The sequence below is a fragment of the Phalacrocorax aristotelis genome, chromosome 6 (assembly GCF_949628215.1).
Source record: "Phalacrocorax aristotelis chromosome 6, bGulAri2.1, whole genome shotgun sequence".
Classification (NCBI taxonomy): domain Eukaryota; kingdom Metazoa; phylum Chordata; class Aves; order Suliformes; family Phalacrocoracidae; genus Phalacrocorax; species Phalacrocorax aristotelis.
This window is the reverse complement of record NC_134281.1, coordinates 25069722-25088441: the sequence shown is the minus strand read 5'-3', so window position 1 is coordinate 25088441 and position 18720 is coordinate 25069722. Positions and strand designations below refer to the sequence as shown.

Here is an 18720-nt window from a genome sequence, read left to right as displayed (position 1 = left end):
TAGAGAATAAAGAGGCTTTTCTGCACATCCTGTTAACAAATCAATTCCTAAAGCTTCAGACAGCAGTTTCTTTCTAATGGTATCTTTCCAGTTCTGTACAGTCAGAATAGAGTAGCTCACAAACTAGTTCATATAAGAAATATTTTATTGCTATTGTAGCAAGAGATCCAAAGTTTGATTTATTTATAAAGATAACTGAAACTTACAGACAGCAGAATTATTTCAAAAGCCACCAGTTTAAGGATACTAAGATCAGGCACACTTGATAACATTTTCCAAGTTCACTGAGGGCAAAAGTGAAATCCTTATTGAAGCTAGTGGGAGTTTCCCTACTGAATTTCAACGGTACCAAGACAGTCCCTTATATATTGCATTTATCATTCATCTGAACCATATTTAAGGAACAGATATATTCAGAGATGGAATCAACAAAAGAGCAATCACAGTACCTGCCAGAATGAAAATTCATCCTTACTCCTAATTCCAAGTGCAGCATACAAATAGCATGGAGAGACTATCACAGAGCATCTGCAAATGTACTGGCAAACCCCAACAACCCTGGGATGAACATTTGAGCTGAGTAAATTCAGCTTTCCTTCCGGGTTTATGAAAGCTTAAAACTTTAAAGTGTGTGTGTGTGTTGTTGGTTGGGTGTTTTTGGTTTTTTTTTTTTGTGTGTGTGGTTTTTTTTTTTTGGTTTTTTTTTTTTTGAGGGTGAGGGATGTCCCTTTTCATGTTTGATATAGTTTTTCTAGTGACAAAAGCAAGAATACTGTACTCTTCAAACACAAATGCACACAAAGATCTAAACCAGCATTTCTCTAAAACATTTAATTTAGTTTCTAATCTAACTAAGATTTTGAAGCTGAAGTTTTAAAGGTATTTTGAATACTAACCATAGTTTGGGAATACCACCAGCTTGACCTTTGTACTTAATGCAATATAAAATAGATTACAGAAAAGTAATGAATGCAATACTCAGCTTCTGCTCCGTAAAGACTGCCTTGCCATATTTTCTAGAGTTTAGAATCTGTTTCTGTCTTGCTTATTGCTTATATGTAAACCCCTGAACCACTCTGTTTTTGGAATTTGAACCAAAAGAAACTGTAACCTCCTACCACGTAGCCTTGTAAAACTCAAAAAGGCTAGAAACACCAAGAATTAGAAATCTAAGTCCTCACCTCCACAAGAAAGCTCGTGCTACAGTATTTAAAATTTTAAAAATATACAATTAAATCAACATATCACCATTTGTATTACCTAGGCTGTTTAATAGTAGCATATAATAAAAAATAAATCCAAAGACAGACACTATATTGCTATATTTTTATATAGCTGCCAGTGATGATAAGCTTTACAGTCAGCCTGTACTTCACCAGTGGTAGTCATCAAAATTGTTTTAGCTTTCTACTAATTATCCTGTAAAAGCATATAGGCTTTAACTATCCACAGAAACAGTAAAAGTAAATACCAACAATGTTACCTCTCTCTCCTTACCCCCATGATTGTGTGCCTTTTATTCCTGTTCTTTTTTTAGGCCACCCTTGGAAACTCTGACTGTAGAAATTGATAGGAAGGGAATGCTGAACAAAGTACCTCTCAAGCATTAGAACATATGCTGTAGGGAAATTTTCCTCCTAGCTAAATAATTCTTAGCAAAAGTCAATAGAAAAACAATATAAATATTTGATAGAAATATAACAAATTGCCTTAATACTAGAAGGGCGAGAGAAAAGAACAAAAATCCAGTGGAGCATTTGAACCCATCTGGTAGATAAGTCATGCACAGATATCGACCATCTGGGATTTGAACTTTATACCTGACCCTCAGCTGGACAGCATTTGTTGCCATAGCTGTTTAATTAGAAGGATCTCCAGCTTGAAGAGGAGGAAACACTTGGAAAATATTTGCCAAAGAACAATAAACCTTAGTTTGAGATTTTCTAGTGTCTTCCTTCTATTCAAGAACTAATGTAGGTACATTTATTTGTGTGTGGATTGATTATATTAAGCCTTTTGCAGCCTTTGCAAGGAATTATTTTGTGACACGTAGGTTGAGGAAGGGAAAAAAAAAAAGCCTTAAAAGTCTTCATCAGCAACAAATTCCCAAGACACACTGCTGACTGGTTCAACAAAAGTAATTACTTTAGCAAATGTTTGTACGTTTTAATGCCAAGAGGAGGATTTCAGGTATTTTAAAAGCTGGTTAGAGCTTGTCAGTCTAGCTGATATCCAGAAACTTCCAGTCAATGTGATGTAAAACTGACACGCCACTTATTCTGAAGAATAGAATATTTCTCCAACTAAAGGATTTCATCTTTAACAAATGTTAAGTTTCATTCTTATTAATATATTCAGACCTGACATCATATGGTCCCTAGATTTCCCCTGGAGGTACAGATTTTAGAAGTCCACAGGGAAATGATAATACCATACACTGATTTGTTGACATATGAGCTCTGAAATTACCATTGGAAAAAAATTCCAAGGTCTGCAAAGATAATTTCACAACCCAAAGTGCATCCTAGAGCTGTGCTTTGGAGTTTTAAAAGCTTTTTGAAAGGAAAGTTATGAAGAATGAATGAATAGCACACATTGGGGCCAGATTTTAAATTTTTTAAAGCATCGTGCAAAGTTCATCTTCCTTTTTTATGAACACCAATCACTTTGACAAAATGTTTTTCTCCCTTCCCTCTCAGCATATTTAGATACAGTGAAATCCATCTTCTGTGCTTTGATAGACATGAAAAATTACAGACAGATATGGAAAAGGCTGAGACTACCATCTCTTGTTTTCTTACCAGTCTCATCTGTTTTAGACACATACGCGTACCAGTACCCTAAGGACATATACATATTTTTTTATTTCTTTGATGGAAAATTAGGTACACAAGTCCTCTTATTAATAGCATCATTAGCCACTGGTATGAAGGAGGCAAAGACCATGTACCTGACCTCACCATTTAGAAAATCAAAGACAGAATAGCCCCAGTGAGCTAATGGTTCTATGCAGGCACCAACAGATAGCAGGTCATCACCTCGCAAAAATATGTCTCTTGAAAGGTTAGACATAAAAGGAGGGAAGTGTTTTAGCAGTCCTTTTTCATTCCCTAAAAGTATAAGAAAGTAATGAAAGGTTTCTTCTCTCCTCCTGAAATTATTTTGATTTTAGAAAATTCAGCTTTCTGCTACTATAAGCTATACAGAATTACTACTTCAGAAAATCAGATAGTCCAGGATACTATATGCCTTCAGACCATTTACAGTCACCAACACACAGATGACAATTTCTATAAAATAATGAGTTGTGTTAAGGCTTTAGGAGTCCCTGTTCTGAGAGCTTTCTTAGTCCTCCTCTCTAGGGTATCCTAACATGACTGACTAAATTATTCGATTACCAAAACCACCAAACCAACCAGCATCCCTTCAGTATATTTACAAATACAAACCAAGCATCTTCCCCCCCTCAAAACAGCTTTACCATATTGACCACTCATGTAGCTTTCCCAGTGGGCTCAGAGCTTGCCATAAAGCTCCTAAGTGCCAAGTATATTGCCTTTTCTTTAAAGTCTGAGGAAATAGTCAAATATTGATACAAAACACTATTAAGCCAGTAAGCTTATATAACAGTTGAATACATACTATGAAATACAGAGTATCAGATACAGAAATAACTTGTGCAAGATTTTTTTCTGTATGGTTTTTGTTTGTTCGGTTTTGGTTTTTGATTTAAAGAAGCTGCTGAATAGCCATATGCCTGCTACTGCTGCTGTTTAACACTTGAGTCCTCTCTTAATAGTACTGGGGACTTTTATTAATAAGATCTGTGTGTCTTTCAGGAACTGAATGATTTTCACTTTGGATATCTTTCCATGAACAGCCATCTCCATCTTCGCTTTGAAATGGCACATATGCTTTAGGGGACTCCACTCTCAGTTTCTTTAAAAGCTTCATTGCTTCACTGTTTTGGAGGAAATAGCCCTGCCAGCATGGTTATGCTTTTGTTTGCTGAACATTTCCTCCAGAAGTGACAATGTTGTAAGAAGCCTTGATCATGCCAACCCATTAGTCCTGACCCATTTTTCTGGCAGCCTATTTTTACCATGGATTCTTTTCCTTATCTATCACCATGCAGCATAACGGATTGCTACACTGACAAAACCAATGTGTCAGGACAATCAGATGAAAGGAAACAGGCTAGCACAGCATCGACACAAAAAGTACTTATGAACTATCATTTACACCCCTTTCAGTATAATTTCTCACTCTCCACCCCATTCTTACACCAAAACTATGCGTGTCCCTCCAAGACAGGCACTAAATGGAATAGTCTCACAAGGTATGGGTATGAGCTACTGTACAAGACTCAATAATCTGAGTAACAAATCTGCTCAAGTACTTAGAATATGCAGGTGGAATAACCAGTAGAATGCAGTGGTTTCAGAGCCTGAAAAAGGATAAACAACTTGGGACAAGTTTTTCAAGAGGTTGCCTTTAATGTTCAGGTTCTTTTCCATGTGTTTGCTTTTAAAGAATTAACACTGGCCATTTGGAAAGAATTCAAGTATTTATCTTCAACCCACCAGCCCCTTTCCTCCACAAGTGTTTGTTACATTAACTTGGAAATATACAGACACTGAAATTCTATCATCAGGTTTTTGTATACTTGTTCAGAAAAAATCACACAGCTGAGCACACTGCAGGACAGAAGCCTCGAGTATTGCTATTTGTGGAAAAGTACTTAAATTCAGAGCTGTGTGCCTATAGCCATTCAGATTAAGCTCTCCTAAATAGTCAGATTTTAGAAGTATGTTTCTCATAATGTCTAGTTTTCACTTATTTTGAAATATCAAAAGATGATTTCAGATAGATAAGCAGCTATTGAAAAGATCAATCTGCCCGTTTCATTGGTTTGGTGGAATAGTTCATCCTTCCTGATTTAAACACAAAAGGGAATTAGGCCATACAAACATCTGCTATGCAGAATTCTACCTATGCAGAATTCCTATTTAGCAGTATGCAGGCCTGCAGGCATTTTGTGGACATCCAACAATTACACCTGAGCTTTAAATCTACGCTGAATGCCTAAGATTAAAAATATGCAATTTAGCAAATGGTAACTGCTAATTTGGATCTCAAACTTCTGTTAAATCAGCTTCCATTTCCTTAGGAACATAATAAACCCAACAATAACAACATTGAAGCTGGTTTTGCAGCTTTTTATAAAGCTTTTTTATAACTATATCTGCCAAGAATAGCTATTATTTCTATCCACTTCTTCCAAAGGCAAGCAAGACTCACTCTTAGATAAGAGGATCCAAGGCAAAAGAACAAACGTGCCTTTTATCTTCCAGGAGGCATCAGAAGCTCAGCATCTCCTTCCTGCAACTTTCTCTGAAATTTCCCGGATGCTCTACTGCATCTAGCTGCAGCATCTGGGGACTGGGTGCACTTCCCAGCTGGACTTCTGAAAGGTGGTCAATGAACACCTTCCTGCTGAGAAAGGACTGACCACAGGCACACACTTGCCCCCTGCCACCTACTGAGGGAGAAGTGGCCAAAGAGTCATTTATAAGTCAGAGGTGGAACAAATGTTCCGAAAACTTGAGCCAAAGAGATCCTCTTCAAAGGCTTGTGGGCAACAGATGATTACGTATATAAGGACAGAAATTCATGGCTGAGATTGCAACACCACTGACCTTTTAACAGAAAAATGTATTATCCATAAGACTCATAATATATTCTGAAGGTTCCCAAGCAACAAAAAGGTCATATTTCCCTTTGCAATAGCCTGCACTGGCTTCACATTCTACTTTTTTGACAGAGCTATCACAACCTGCTCTGATTTTTGGAAATATCTCTTGCCTTAACACAAAAACCATACAGGCTGCAGGTGAAATAATACTATCAGATCTCTTCCAGAGGTCACAGCGAAATGCTTCTTGTCAAGGAAGTGGCAGCACATGCAGCTAACGCTAACCATATAATGGAGCACAGAGAGTGGCTCAGTTTCTCAGACAAGTGAGTTGTCATACTAGTTTTGCTTTATGTACAATACTCGGCCAACCGGCAGACAACACAGAACAGACATCACAGGTACTACACGGTCATAGTAGCTCATGCCACCTTAATTCAGCAGGATAAGTGTTGGGATGCTTTTATCAAGGATCTCCTCTGAAATACCGCATTTCTTGATATCCAAATAATGTGAAGTTATACTCAGAAAAGCAAATGGTGACAGAACCGCAGATGTGAACATAACCTACTCCCTAAGATCATATAGTGAACAATTGTGTCCAAGAAGAGTTCCATATTAGAAAAACAATTATGTGACAACAAATAACTTTCAGGAGAGCTGAACCAGAAATGCCTCATGTCAGGGTGGAAATTCCTCCTGCGTAATTTACAGTCACGGTGTTGCTCCCTATACAAAACAGGCCCCATTAGAGCATGAAAGCAGCACCCTGATGATATGAAAGAATACTATTCATTACTCTGATATAACAAACTAATGAGAATTCATTAAATGCAAAATGCCATGCATGCTGCTGAGACCTCTCCAGAAGTTCAATGCAGGTGTGAATAACTCAAGCATATTTAATTTTTAATTGATCACTTTGCAGCATGCAGGTTTACACCCCAGTATGCTCAGTGTGGAAATGCTCCACAAACATAGCAGGTCAGGCAATCATGCCTTGCCTACCTCAAGTTTTGCTTAAGTTTCATTAACAAGTCAGAGAGTCTGAAGTAAACATGTAGGTGATGAGCTTTAATTTTTTTTTTTTAATTTGCCTGTAACTGCTGTTGTCATGAGACCCTAAACTCTCCTAATTAAGCAGTTCTGCCATCACCCCCACTTAAGTCACTGTTACCTGTCAGGCAGTTAATTCTACAAATGAATTTATTGTTTCCTGCTAAAAGATGACTGAACGCAGGACACTTTGCTTACTGCATAAATTCTTGCCGGTTTTATGATTATTGGTAAAGATTAATAGGCAGATACTGCATGAATAACAGCAAAAGATTATTTACATAGTATTCAAAAAACATATCAAGAATTAAAAATTACACTTGTATAGCAAAATTAATTCCTATTAGAAAAGGAATAAAACCTTTACCAGGCATCTAAGCAGAAGTCTTTTTCATTAAAATATGTTCACATACTGTGCTTTTCATACTGTGATCAATTCACAGTATTCACTGATGTTAATCACATGATTCATAACCATTAAATTGGTCAGTACTCACCAATTACTAAAACGTCACCTGAGTCCTCCTGGAAAATGCATGATCCTCTTCAAACCAGATAAACTCAGAGTTTTTTTTTCTTACTACCTAATTTATTTTACAGTCCACTAGAAGATAATCCTATTCAAACTGAAGAGCAGGTAACACTTCCATGTAATTTGTTTCTTGTCTATATGTTCAAAGCTTAAAGACACAAGCTGAAAGGCTGCTTCAGGAGTTCTTAAAATATAACAAATACAAACCAAGCAACTGAGTAAAGAACAACAACAGAAGCATCTCCTTTCAAAAGAAATCCTAAATGCCCGTTTCTAGGTAGATCTGAGAAGACATTGAGAAATAGGACTAGCAGTGGAATTATTATAAACCTCAAACAGTAAATCTGCTCTGAAAATTACAACATACATTTTTACCATGTGCATCACCTACAGCAAGCATTAAAATACAAAAAGCTATCTTAAATATAATTTAACTCCCCCATCACTAGACAAACAATTTTACCAGATCAATGACCTATGGTTCTGCATCAACAAGTTCTTTGGAAAGGTCTGCGTAAATAAATAATAAAACGGTCTGTTAATTTCTCTAGACTGCCTTGGATTAGGTTTCTGCCTTCTACGGTTTCAATGCATATCATTATACCCTGTATTGTGAACGGACAGAGCTTTGGCATAGTTTAAACCCAGGGCTGCTCTGAGCCCGGACTAAAGGTTTGAGCTAAACACTGATGCAACTGTTTAATGCAAAGACTCAAAAACTCAGAAGAGGGCTAGAAGTTGATTCAATTTTTAGCGAATTAGCTAAGCTGGCTTCAGATCCTTTTATAACGGAACAGCTCGGTATAGTCAGCCTTGACATAAAAGAACAAAACTTTTAGAATAAAACTGATGTGGCAGTGACTAAAACTAGCCTTCACACTCGTCCATCACTTCCACATTCTGCAATTATTTGACTGTTCTTAAAAAACACACAGTCTTTAAGTTCATAAGGTACCTTGACCTTGCACAGAAAAACACACAAGCAAGGAGCACTGCTGCTGGATGTGTGCGTCCAAGGCAGCTAACACTCACCTGTGAGTTTTCTGTATGAAGAAAGGCTTAATTATGTAGAAATATTGCAGCTTCTGTGGTCGTTTTTACACTAAAACTCAAACAAGGATTCAACTGAAATCACCTACTATCTCTAGCAGCCCCTACTTATACGTTTTTAGCTTTTAGCAATAATATAGCAAGCGGTGGACAAAAACAAAGACAGCATGGCACAAGACAAAAAGAGCACATGAAAATAATAAGTAGAAGCATTTTAATGAGCACTCACCACAAAAAAAAAAAAGGCAAAAGGAGCTGATGAGGTTCTGTTCCTCTGCTCTAACAGATCTGGTACCTATGACCTGTTTAAGCTCAGTGCCCTTCCTTAACTTAAATCACAAACCACGACTTTGCCTTAACAATCAGATTGAAATAATCCAGCCATGTAAATGCAGATACACCCTAGCTGAACAGAAGCAATATTTAAAGACAGTTAAATGAGTTTAAAAAAAATCAATCCAAACCAAAACCAAAGCAATGTGGAAATTCACCCCTTGAACAAATCTGCTTTAGGTAAAGCAACTGAGCTGAGAGGAATAATGACTAAATAAAGCCATAATGACTTCCTCTCCAGACTCCTATGCATAGCCCAGAGCCAATAGGAGAAACACAGTACACTTTACCCGGATATTGTATTTTACTATGCAAAATGCACAGGACACATTCACACACTCCTAACACAGAATTCTAAAGATATCAACTTCATCCTAACCTCACAATGATTTGCTATACTGGCATCAAGAGCTTATTAAAATTTCATTAAGTGCTGTGTGGCTATAGGCACTGTCATGCTGAAGAGACCTGTTAACCCAAAGGAAGGTTTGCACTAGGAAAATTAGTTGTGCTATATTAAAACACAAGACTAATGGCTACAGAAAGCTATGCACTATATGAGGATTAAAGCATCTAGACCACTAAAGATGACTTGCGTTCAGTTTTGTCTTGTAGCTTCTCAAGTGCAGCATTTTGCAGATGACACAAACACATACAAACTGAATACAAAAATAAACACATTCTGGAAATAAGGAGTCAACATGGAAGATATATATATTTATTTAAATCTTAGAAGTGAATTTGCATTTTTAGTAATTCTTGTTAGTGTTTAATCCATAAAACAGCAATAGGAAAATCACTTTGTTAATGTCTGATCTCGACGAAAGGTGACAACTCTATTGCTTACTACTGTAACAGTATATAACATATATTCTCCTTTTCTGAGATAAGCTTCACTAACATTAACCTTGTAGGTATCAGGAGGAATATCTGAGGTGGGTATTCTGAAATGCATACATTAAATATCTGATTATATACCCCATTATCATTGGTTACATGTGACAGTTTAATAGCCAAAAGAAAAGAACACTGCTGATACTTGCAAATGAACTACAGAGCAAACTATCTCTAGCCTTGGCTTTTAGTCCTGTTTCTTCAGCCCATACTATCTCCCATAAGGTAAGCACTGTGTCCCCCTACTCTCCCACCACTGCTTGCTATACTCCCTTGCCCAATGCGAACACAAACTTTTTTGTGGGGCCTTGTGGTGAACCCAACCACTGCAACCACCTGGATGGAAAACCACCCCTTTTTCTCCCAATGACTTTTCTGCATGGCTGTACAATGCCTGTGCTGGCACCGTGCATGGACAGTCTGGAAGCAGGAACAAGGAGCTGCAATAATGTATGGGGGCAATAACACCACTGAACATGAAAGTGGACAAACATATTCATTGTATTATTCCTTTACATTGACTCCTGTTTAACGCATTAGTATTTAGAGTAGTTTGTGCTTTCATGATGCAGTGTGGATACTCAGAACATTTATGAATACACCCCTACACGAGATACACCGAACTGCCTATAAGTGCTCTGAACTTCCCTGACTGCCCCTCCCCTATGCAGCCACAGTAGCTCATGCTGCCCAAAATGCAATTAAAGCCCAATGAACACCCTTTCACTTACCAGGGTGTTATTTTAAATTGATGAAAACACAGCACTGTTCTGTCAGTCTTCATAAGAAAACCCAAAGCAGACAACTAAAAATAAAGTATGACTAAAGCAAGGTGGAAAATGTTTGCAGCAGAAGGAAAATAACTGAAGAAACTCCATGACAACTCATATTGAGGACTAATTCTTACTTTTTTCCAGATGTGTAGAGCACTAAGAACTAACTGTTGGCTGTTTTCCTCCATTACTTGCAAATGGAACTTTAAGATGCAAGCCGAAAACTATGCATTACATTATTATAAACCCTTTAATTTATTCTCTGTGGGCTGTGGATCTGCTGATTCAGATGGCTCCAGTCTGCTCCTCTAACCACTAACCCCATCCTTACAGACTGGCTGGCATATAGCACATTACCGAGGGAACAAGTAATTCAGCACGCAGCTGATCTGCTCCCCATCTTTATATAACACACGTTCCTCTGGTTTAACACTGACATGACCCTATAAATACAATAGCTAATCTGAATATGTTGACAGTTTCCTAATTATATATTTGCCTATCCCCCATCTATGGTGGGTTACTAAAATGCAATTTTAACAGAAGTAAATGTCTACTGATGTTTAACCCCAGTTCTGCTTTCATGCTTTGCCAACTCTGATTTTGGAAGAGTTTTCCACCTGCAAATATCATCACAAGTAGAGATTCAGCAGCAGAGGAAACCATCGTTACTTAGCATGATATCCCCTCACACTGAACTTCAGAGGAGTGCGAGGGGCACTGTTTGCCCTCTGCACACACACTGGGACAGCAATGTGTTCAGTGAGAAGGGCAAGTGGCTCAAGTGGAGGCTGCGGTGACAGCACAGCCCGCAATACTGCTCTGCCCCTCACCCAGGAATAGCGCTGGTGACAAACACCATCATCCCCCTTTTCAGAAATATTGGAAACAATTTGCAGTGCTCTGAGCAGGAACACCTGAACACCTCTTGTGCAGGTAATGACTTCTCTCACCAAGAAGAGTGAAAAATATCAGGTGTGGCACAAGTAACTGCTGGCCTTGAGGAAGATTGGTCTGGCCAAGGGAAGAGGATAATGATCCTGTATCCTGTAAGGTGGAAACGCAGAGCAAACTGGACAGGAATGACAGCTCTCCCCCAGCTACCTGGGAACACTGGCTCCAGGTGGGCACCGTCCCAGGGCTCAAGGGTCACCCCACTGCTTGTTCTACATTTTGGGGTTGTAGACCCTGCCTCTCCTAATGGAGATAACTAGGTAATATCGTAGGCTTCACATTGGCTCAGAGAACTGAGCTCTTTGAAAGGACAGAAGTTTCATGTTAAGTGCCACAAGCTCAGCTTTTGTACATTAGTGAAGAAATCCCTTCACCTTCATAGTTTTTGCAATTTTGCTCTAGGAGTAGGCCAACATCCCAAAGGAGAAAAAAAAGACATCATTTAGATAGTGTAGTATATTTCCACGTTACATCGTCCTCCTCTCCCCTAGGGCTCATTCCAACATTGCCTAAAGCTCCCTCGTGCAAAAAAAATCAAACCACTGCATTTTCTTCTAGTACTACATGTGTATTTCACCTCACTAACAGGCATGACCCTATGATTTTAAGGTCTAGTCGTGTAAACTTAAACATATACATGGATGTAGACGATCTCTCTGCCCCCAAGCCACACGGTCTAATTAAAACAGACAGCGACTCAGTAATTTTGTTTTTTTTTTTAAAAGCTGTTGAAGTCCAGTGGAAACAAGACCAGTCCTAAACCCCAATTAATAATAATTTTCTTTTTGAGTTGGACTGTTTTCTCAGTGAAGCATAAAAGCCCCCCATTCCAGCCTTGCACATATGTAAGGAGCTGTAGTACACCTGGTCCAGTGTAGCCAATGCAATACACTGCTGTTCAGCGCAGCGGCACCAAGGGTGTGTAGAAATGCTTTTACCAGGGCAGGTTACACACCAAGGGAGAAAACAAACTCACTCTACTGGTATAAAGTACATTGAGGCTGCCTGAAACCTCCAGCAGGGGCTGCATGGGCTTCATAGTTTCCCAGAAATGGGAGGAGGCAGAGAGGGAGAAAGACTGGTATAGCCTCATACTTGATAGATAAGAACATAAGCCAGAATGATTACTGAAGCCTTCCAAAATGCAGAGAGAGTTTCAGGATTTCTAAAGGATATCAGAAAAGCAAATTAAGGTAGTAGAGACCATTTTCCACAAAGGAAAAAATATTTTTGTAATGCTCTCAAACCCATCGGCGTCACTGCCAAAGATATCTGTTAAAACAACCAACATTAATTGAAATACTCATAGTGCTGTAATAAAGAGGAATGTTACTTCAGATTATGCTAGCTGAGAGCACCAGCAAGCTGCTCTATAAACAGGCCCCACCATAAGCAACTAAGCTAATATTCAACCTATGTATTCTGAGCAGTAAAATAAGGTCATTGATAACAGAAAGAAGTGGCTGTCTACAGGCGAGTCCAACTTGCACGTTAAACTTCAGAAAAATAGCCACACCCAAGTGCTCTGGAAGACCTTTGAATCTTAGTCTTAGCATGGACCTACACCTTTATAACTTCAGAGTTTTGGACAGGACTTTTCTCAGACATTTCCAGCAGTACTGAGCTCAGGATGAACATCTGTGCTGTAAAGACTGTTTCTCTGGATTTAAGCACTGATCCAGTTTGTTTTAGGCTTTCCCTCTGCTTCTGGTTCTAAATCCAGATCATAAATAAAATGACTTTTATCTTAATCAAATCCTCTCTCAGGGATTATTTCCAGTTTCTATTATATTGATTCACTGTCTGCTGGGAACTAAGGGACTTTTTAGCTTTATTTCGGTATCCTGATGATAAAAAGCTCTCCACAGTCTCATTCTGGTTGTAATGAAAGTTCTCTAAACTATTTCCTCAGCACAGAATAATTATGCAGAGTGAAATGCAGTAATTACTCAGACTATGCGATTTCTCAACGGAAGCTTGCATGACAAAACATACCATTCAAATCATACAACCATGTAACATGAAGAAACTATAGCATGAAAATGGCTAGCTATTTTTAAACATATAAAATTGCTGTGACAACGCACAATCACAAGGCGTCTCGCTTAATAGCTCCATTCCTGGAATAAACTCTACTGGAATCCACAGCAACTGCTCTTGGCAGGAAGCACACAGCATGTCAAACACAAACCACACAAAGAATGTGCCCAGCAATGCACAGCAGCCACAGCCTGTCATCTTATTTAAGTCGGCTGCATTTTCACATAATATACACAGGTAAGATTGTAGCTCTACACTAGCTTAGAGACATTTGAAACTTCAGAGTTCTTTCTGCCATATAAGCCACTTTTCTGCCCCCTTCCCCTTTGTCTGAAGCAAATGATGCTTGTAGTATGTTAAGAACACATGCTGTATCTCTGGGTTTGCAAGATATGATAAATAGATGACGATAGGCAAGTATTAATGAAAATAAGGTTTCTTTCATATTACAACTTGTGCCTGCTTATAAATGAGACAGAGCTATTTCCAAGACTCTGAAATCACAAAAACTCCACTTTCCTTGAAGATTTTTTGCAATAACCCTGTAATTTTTCTTTTCACAGCTTTAGTATAAAGTAAGAATCTAGTCTGAGATTATTATTAGGCTAAAGAGTTAACTATGCAGGGTGAAAGAATACAAGTAGTAGGACAGATGATTAACGCATGCAGTTTTCAGACTTAACACAAAATAAAGTTCTTTGTATTCCTACCGTACCTGATCGTCCTGACAGAAATGCAGTATTTCCACATCAGATTCCACATTGCACTACCATCTCCCTTCATGACCTTCTCTGATGTGTTTGCAAAGTGAAAAAGATTCCAAGGAACAAGTAAGTTTAGCAACACACGACAAAGTTAGTTCAAGGTTCATGCAGCAGCCAAAGCACTGATTCACGATTTCCAAGTGATTCCTCCGACCTCCACTCAAATGAACTCAGAGAAGCCAGCTTTCTCATCTGAAGTCTCGGGTTACTTCTTTCTTCATGATTTACAAGACTCCTTGTTTACATTATTTGCAAGCCAGAAGAGATTATTAGAGGCTGTCCAGAAAGCTACATATAATATTGCTCCAAGTTGTCAAGTACAAAAAAACCTACCTATGCAGCACCTATGAGAGGTTATTCTAATTTATTTCACTTCAGAAAAACAGTCCAGTAACATGACCCTAGTAAAATCACTTATGAGAACTGTAAATGCTTACCAAATACACACTAAATCAAATGGTTTAGGCTGAATAAACTCTCAACTGTTTGCAAAATTTCTTGTGTACTGTAATAAACTTCTAGTGCCAAAAAAAATAATGAGTCACTTTCCAAAGGTGCATTTGAATACAAAGTTAAGACTTTCAATAGTGAATATCAGCTATGACACCTAGCCTATAAATTACATCAAAAATAAAATGGCAAGATCTGATTAAAAAACACAAAACAAAACCAAACCCCAATGTATTAATTATGTCTAAGGAATTCTCTTACTGTGCTGAATAAGTTTAAACACACACCATTTATTGCCAAAAGTTTGAATAGAATTTAAGCCTCAACACATACTCACATGGAATCAACCTTAGAGAAAAGTATTATTACTGTTGATGTAAATATCGTTAATCTTTTTAACTGAAGGACAGGCCCTTAAATTCTTAAATTCTGCCCTGGTTTCTCCAAGACCACCCTGAGAGTTAGTGTTGTTGCTACGACAGATTAAAACTTCTTAAGCCTTCGCTCAGCCCACTAGACCACAATTTCTTCTCTACAAAGAGGTCAGCAGCACCATTATCAGGGGCTCTTCTGGATCAAAGACATTAGATACACGTTTATATTATAAAATTAAGCAAGAAACTAAGTTCCTGCTACTTCTTCATAGAACAGTACACTTTTATGATTAAATGTCTGTTTTCTGTTGCACAACTTCATTTTGTATAAGACCATTTTAGCTAGGGTCTTGAAACCGTCACTACTATTCTGAAATATATTCTGTTTCAGGGGTTTTCTGACAACTGTTCCTGGAGCAAGCTATTGATGGCTCATAAAACAAGTCAGAATGAGTTCCACAGCATGTTGTACATTTTAAATCAGCAGGTTTAATGAAGACAAATTACTTTAGAAAACTTATACATCTGTTCTTAACGTAATCATTGAAATACATTTCAATGATGGAAAAAGCTACGTAAGTTCAGGCAGACCAGCTGAACCCTGTGCATTAATTTGCAAATTCGAGAGATGAAGTGCCTACAAGACATATTTTCTGATTTCTGTATGGTGTACACTTGAAATATTTCGTTTAGCTTAAATAAGCTCATTCTATACAGAGTATAAACCTAGTAGGTTATTTTCTGTGTAGTATAAAGGTATCAAACAGCATGCTCAGCTGTGTCAACTACATCTCTTTGAGCTTACGCTTCAGGCTTCAGTGTAATGGATGTATTTAGATTATACATTCCTTCATTCACTTTCAGTTGCAATATTTTGATATTACCACCATCTGGAGGAAGTGTATTTTTATCTCTTTCTAAAGATAGATTAAGGTGGATGAGATCTACAAGAGAAGAGTATTTTTATCACCTTTTTCATCCATGTTTCTAAAATTTGTTCACAACCAGTGACCAAATGGATTAAAATTACATGTGATAGCATCATAGGACAGAAGTGAGAAGCTGTGGGGTGGTTTTTGTGTGGGTTGTTGCTTTTTGTTTTGTTCATTAAATCATTGCCATGGCATTTACCACGGTAAGGAGACTATTTATGAAATAGTGTAGAAAGTATTTCAGCTCCTGTTCTGATGAACTGTGTTTGTCCACTAATTCCCTGGGAAAACCAAGGTAGCGCTCGACTAAGTAACCATTAATTCTCTAGGGAACAGCAGGCCCAAATTTGGAATATAGACAGACAAACTGCAAAGACAAAATAATATACATCTGGAAAATGCTGAATACCATGCAAATCACATCATGAGTTAATATGACTGTAGTATTTCAGTTCTGTGACTAAATCTTGGATGTAAATAAATGCTATTTGTTCTGATGTAAATACGAAGAACAGATTGCTGTGATATGCTCCTTGAAATGATATTGGAGAGGTAGGCTTAAACCTAAAAGCCTCCTGTAAAGCTTCAGGAGGGCAGGGAGAACAATGTTAGGTTTGACCAAGCATGGGTGCTAATAGCATCAGATAATAGCTGATGATTTCTGTGCATACACAGATGTGAAGAACTGGTAATTAATCAAAACCTAAAGCTAATTCTGTCTCTCATGATGGGCTGCCTTTTCTAAAAACAGCTCCTTCGTAATATGATTACCAAGGAGGTAACAGAATGGATATCCAAGAGGAAACTGACTGATGAAATATTTCTTACTATTAAGAAAAATCTTATTCAGAAATAGAGGAACTTCTCCAGCAGCAATAAGACAGCACGTCCCTTTTGTCTTAGCTGTTTACTTTCTTCCTCTTTGTTCACAGTGACATTACTATGCCTGAAACAAGGCACAGATTAGCATATCAAATTATTTCACTTTTTTGATGCCTTGTTTGCTTTCACTGTATGACAAGTAAAGATGAGCCCCAGCACTACAGGGGCCATTTGGCATCGTGTCTGTCTTTGACAGGGATTTTCCATTTTGCACATCAATCATAATCTATTGTAATGATTCTAGTGACAATCTTCCCCCACACTCATAGGTTTGGCCAAGAAAACCCAGCCAACGCAGAGACTGTGGGCTGGTAACAAGGGCTCTTTGGAGACAGTTGCTGCCTGGCTGGTTTATTATTATTCCTCTTTGGGTGTGGCAATGAAAACTTCAGTTATCTCTTCCCCTTGAAAAACAGATTCCATTCACAGGACATCATTGCATCCACCCAGTCACACCGCATGTGGGACTACGCTCTGTATGAGGCAGAACTCCCCAAACAGACATACTTAGTTTGCTAGGGTTTTTTTCTCCCATTTTACTCCCTGGAAATCTGTGTTAGATATGATCCGCTTGCAAGCATCTACAGCACAACTCTCCCTGTCAGTAGCCATGTCAGCACCGCTCTGTCTGGACCCACAACAGTGTCCCGCTAATGTTCACGTATGACAAGCTGTCTTCAACGCTGCCAACTTGCAACAGGAACGTGCAAGAAGTTCTACCTCCTTCCAGAATTTCTTCCCACTTCAGTATACTGGCTTTTCCAAACCCAGCATCATTATGTCTTTTTAGGGCACTGAGTGACTGTTTTATTTTCAGTGGATGTATTAATAGGAACAGTCATGAAGTGCCACCCCCTGCATCAGGTCACATCGTTCTTCAGTTTTACCCCAGTTTATTTCCACGTTTCTATATTGGGTGGACAGACCAGGCCTCTTGGAGCTGCATTTCACTGTCTGTAAAACAGTAATTCACAGAATTACAGAAATTCTCAGTTTTATAAAATATTTTGCGTCTTTTTTAGGAAGAAACCTTTAACTCAAAGAGCCACAGTCACTAATTCGAAGATGACACTATGATATCAGCAATTTCAAGTGGCTTATGTGAACTGAGCAAATAATTGAGCCAACTGAAGACGCATCCACTCTGAGCTATCCCTGCCTTGCTGACAGGCTATTGCTGCCTATTACAAAGAAACATAAAGGACTGTCTACTACCCAGCTGCTCTGATCTGCAGTCTGGAGCACTGGCTGAAACTGCTGATGCAGGTGAGTTTGCACCAAGACAACCTGAAACAGCTGAGACAGACACACATTTTTTGTTTTGCTGACTGTACACAGAAGCAGTGAGCTGTTGCAGGGCAGTAAAAACAAATGGAAGAATCAGTAAGTCAAAAATACTGGAACAAAATTCACCAGTTGTCAGAGCACTCAACTTGGTCACTTCAAGGACATAACACGCATTTTAGTAACACTAATGTGATTCACCCCATGTTTTTGATTTCTAGGAAAACCCAGAGCAACTACTAGCTCACTGTGTGATGGAGACTACCTAGAGCTAAGGTTCCATTACAAGTTGTAGGTGGTGTATTACTTTTAAATGGTATTAATAGAAAGGCAGTGATTAATTTGGAGCCTCACAGTGTATTTATTCTACCCTCTCATGAGATTCATTCATATTTCACATGAAAGCCTGCACGATAAGCTGAGTGCTCTGCTGGTACAGCCAGGGATAGGAGCTGAGAGTGTCAAGCCCCTGCCACGGAAGTTACTATGAAGTGGCTCAGAGAAACTGAGCACCCACAACACCTTATCCGATTTGCTTTATGATGAAGACATGCACTCCGGATGTATGCATCACTTTACACATGACATGTCTGCAGCTAAGATAATCTTACTACTTTAACTGGGCATAGGCTTATCCTAAATTAGGTTAGTATAACATTCCTACGAAGTGGAGACCAGTATACTGCAGCCTTCAAGAGTGACAAAGG

At 38.4% G+C, this 18720-nt stretch overlaps 1 protein-coding gene across 2 annotated transcripts in view; it reads right to left on the bottom strand.

Moving 5' to 3' along the window:
- IQSEC1 (IQ motif and Sec7 domain ArfGEF 1) overlaps positions 1-18720 on the bottom strand; it is a 196832-nt gene that overhangs the window by 126807 nt on the left and 51305 nt on the right. The window contains exon 1 of one of the 2 annotated variants that reach the window (XM_075096696.1): positions 14043-14217. The exons of the other annotated variant lie outside the window; for it this stretch is intronic. Within the exon in view, the coding sequence (XP_074952797.1) occupies positions 14043-14110 (68 nt within the window). The 5' untranslated portion in view covers positions 14111-14217. Of the gene's footprint in view, positions 1-14042; positions 14218-18720 lie in introns of those variants that run through there. 2 annotated transcript variants of the gene reach the window in all.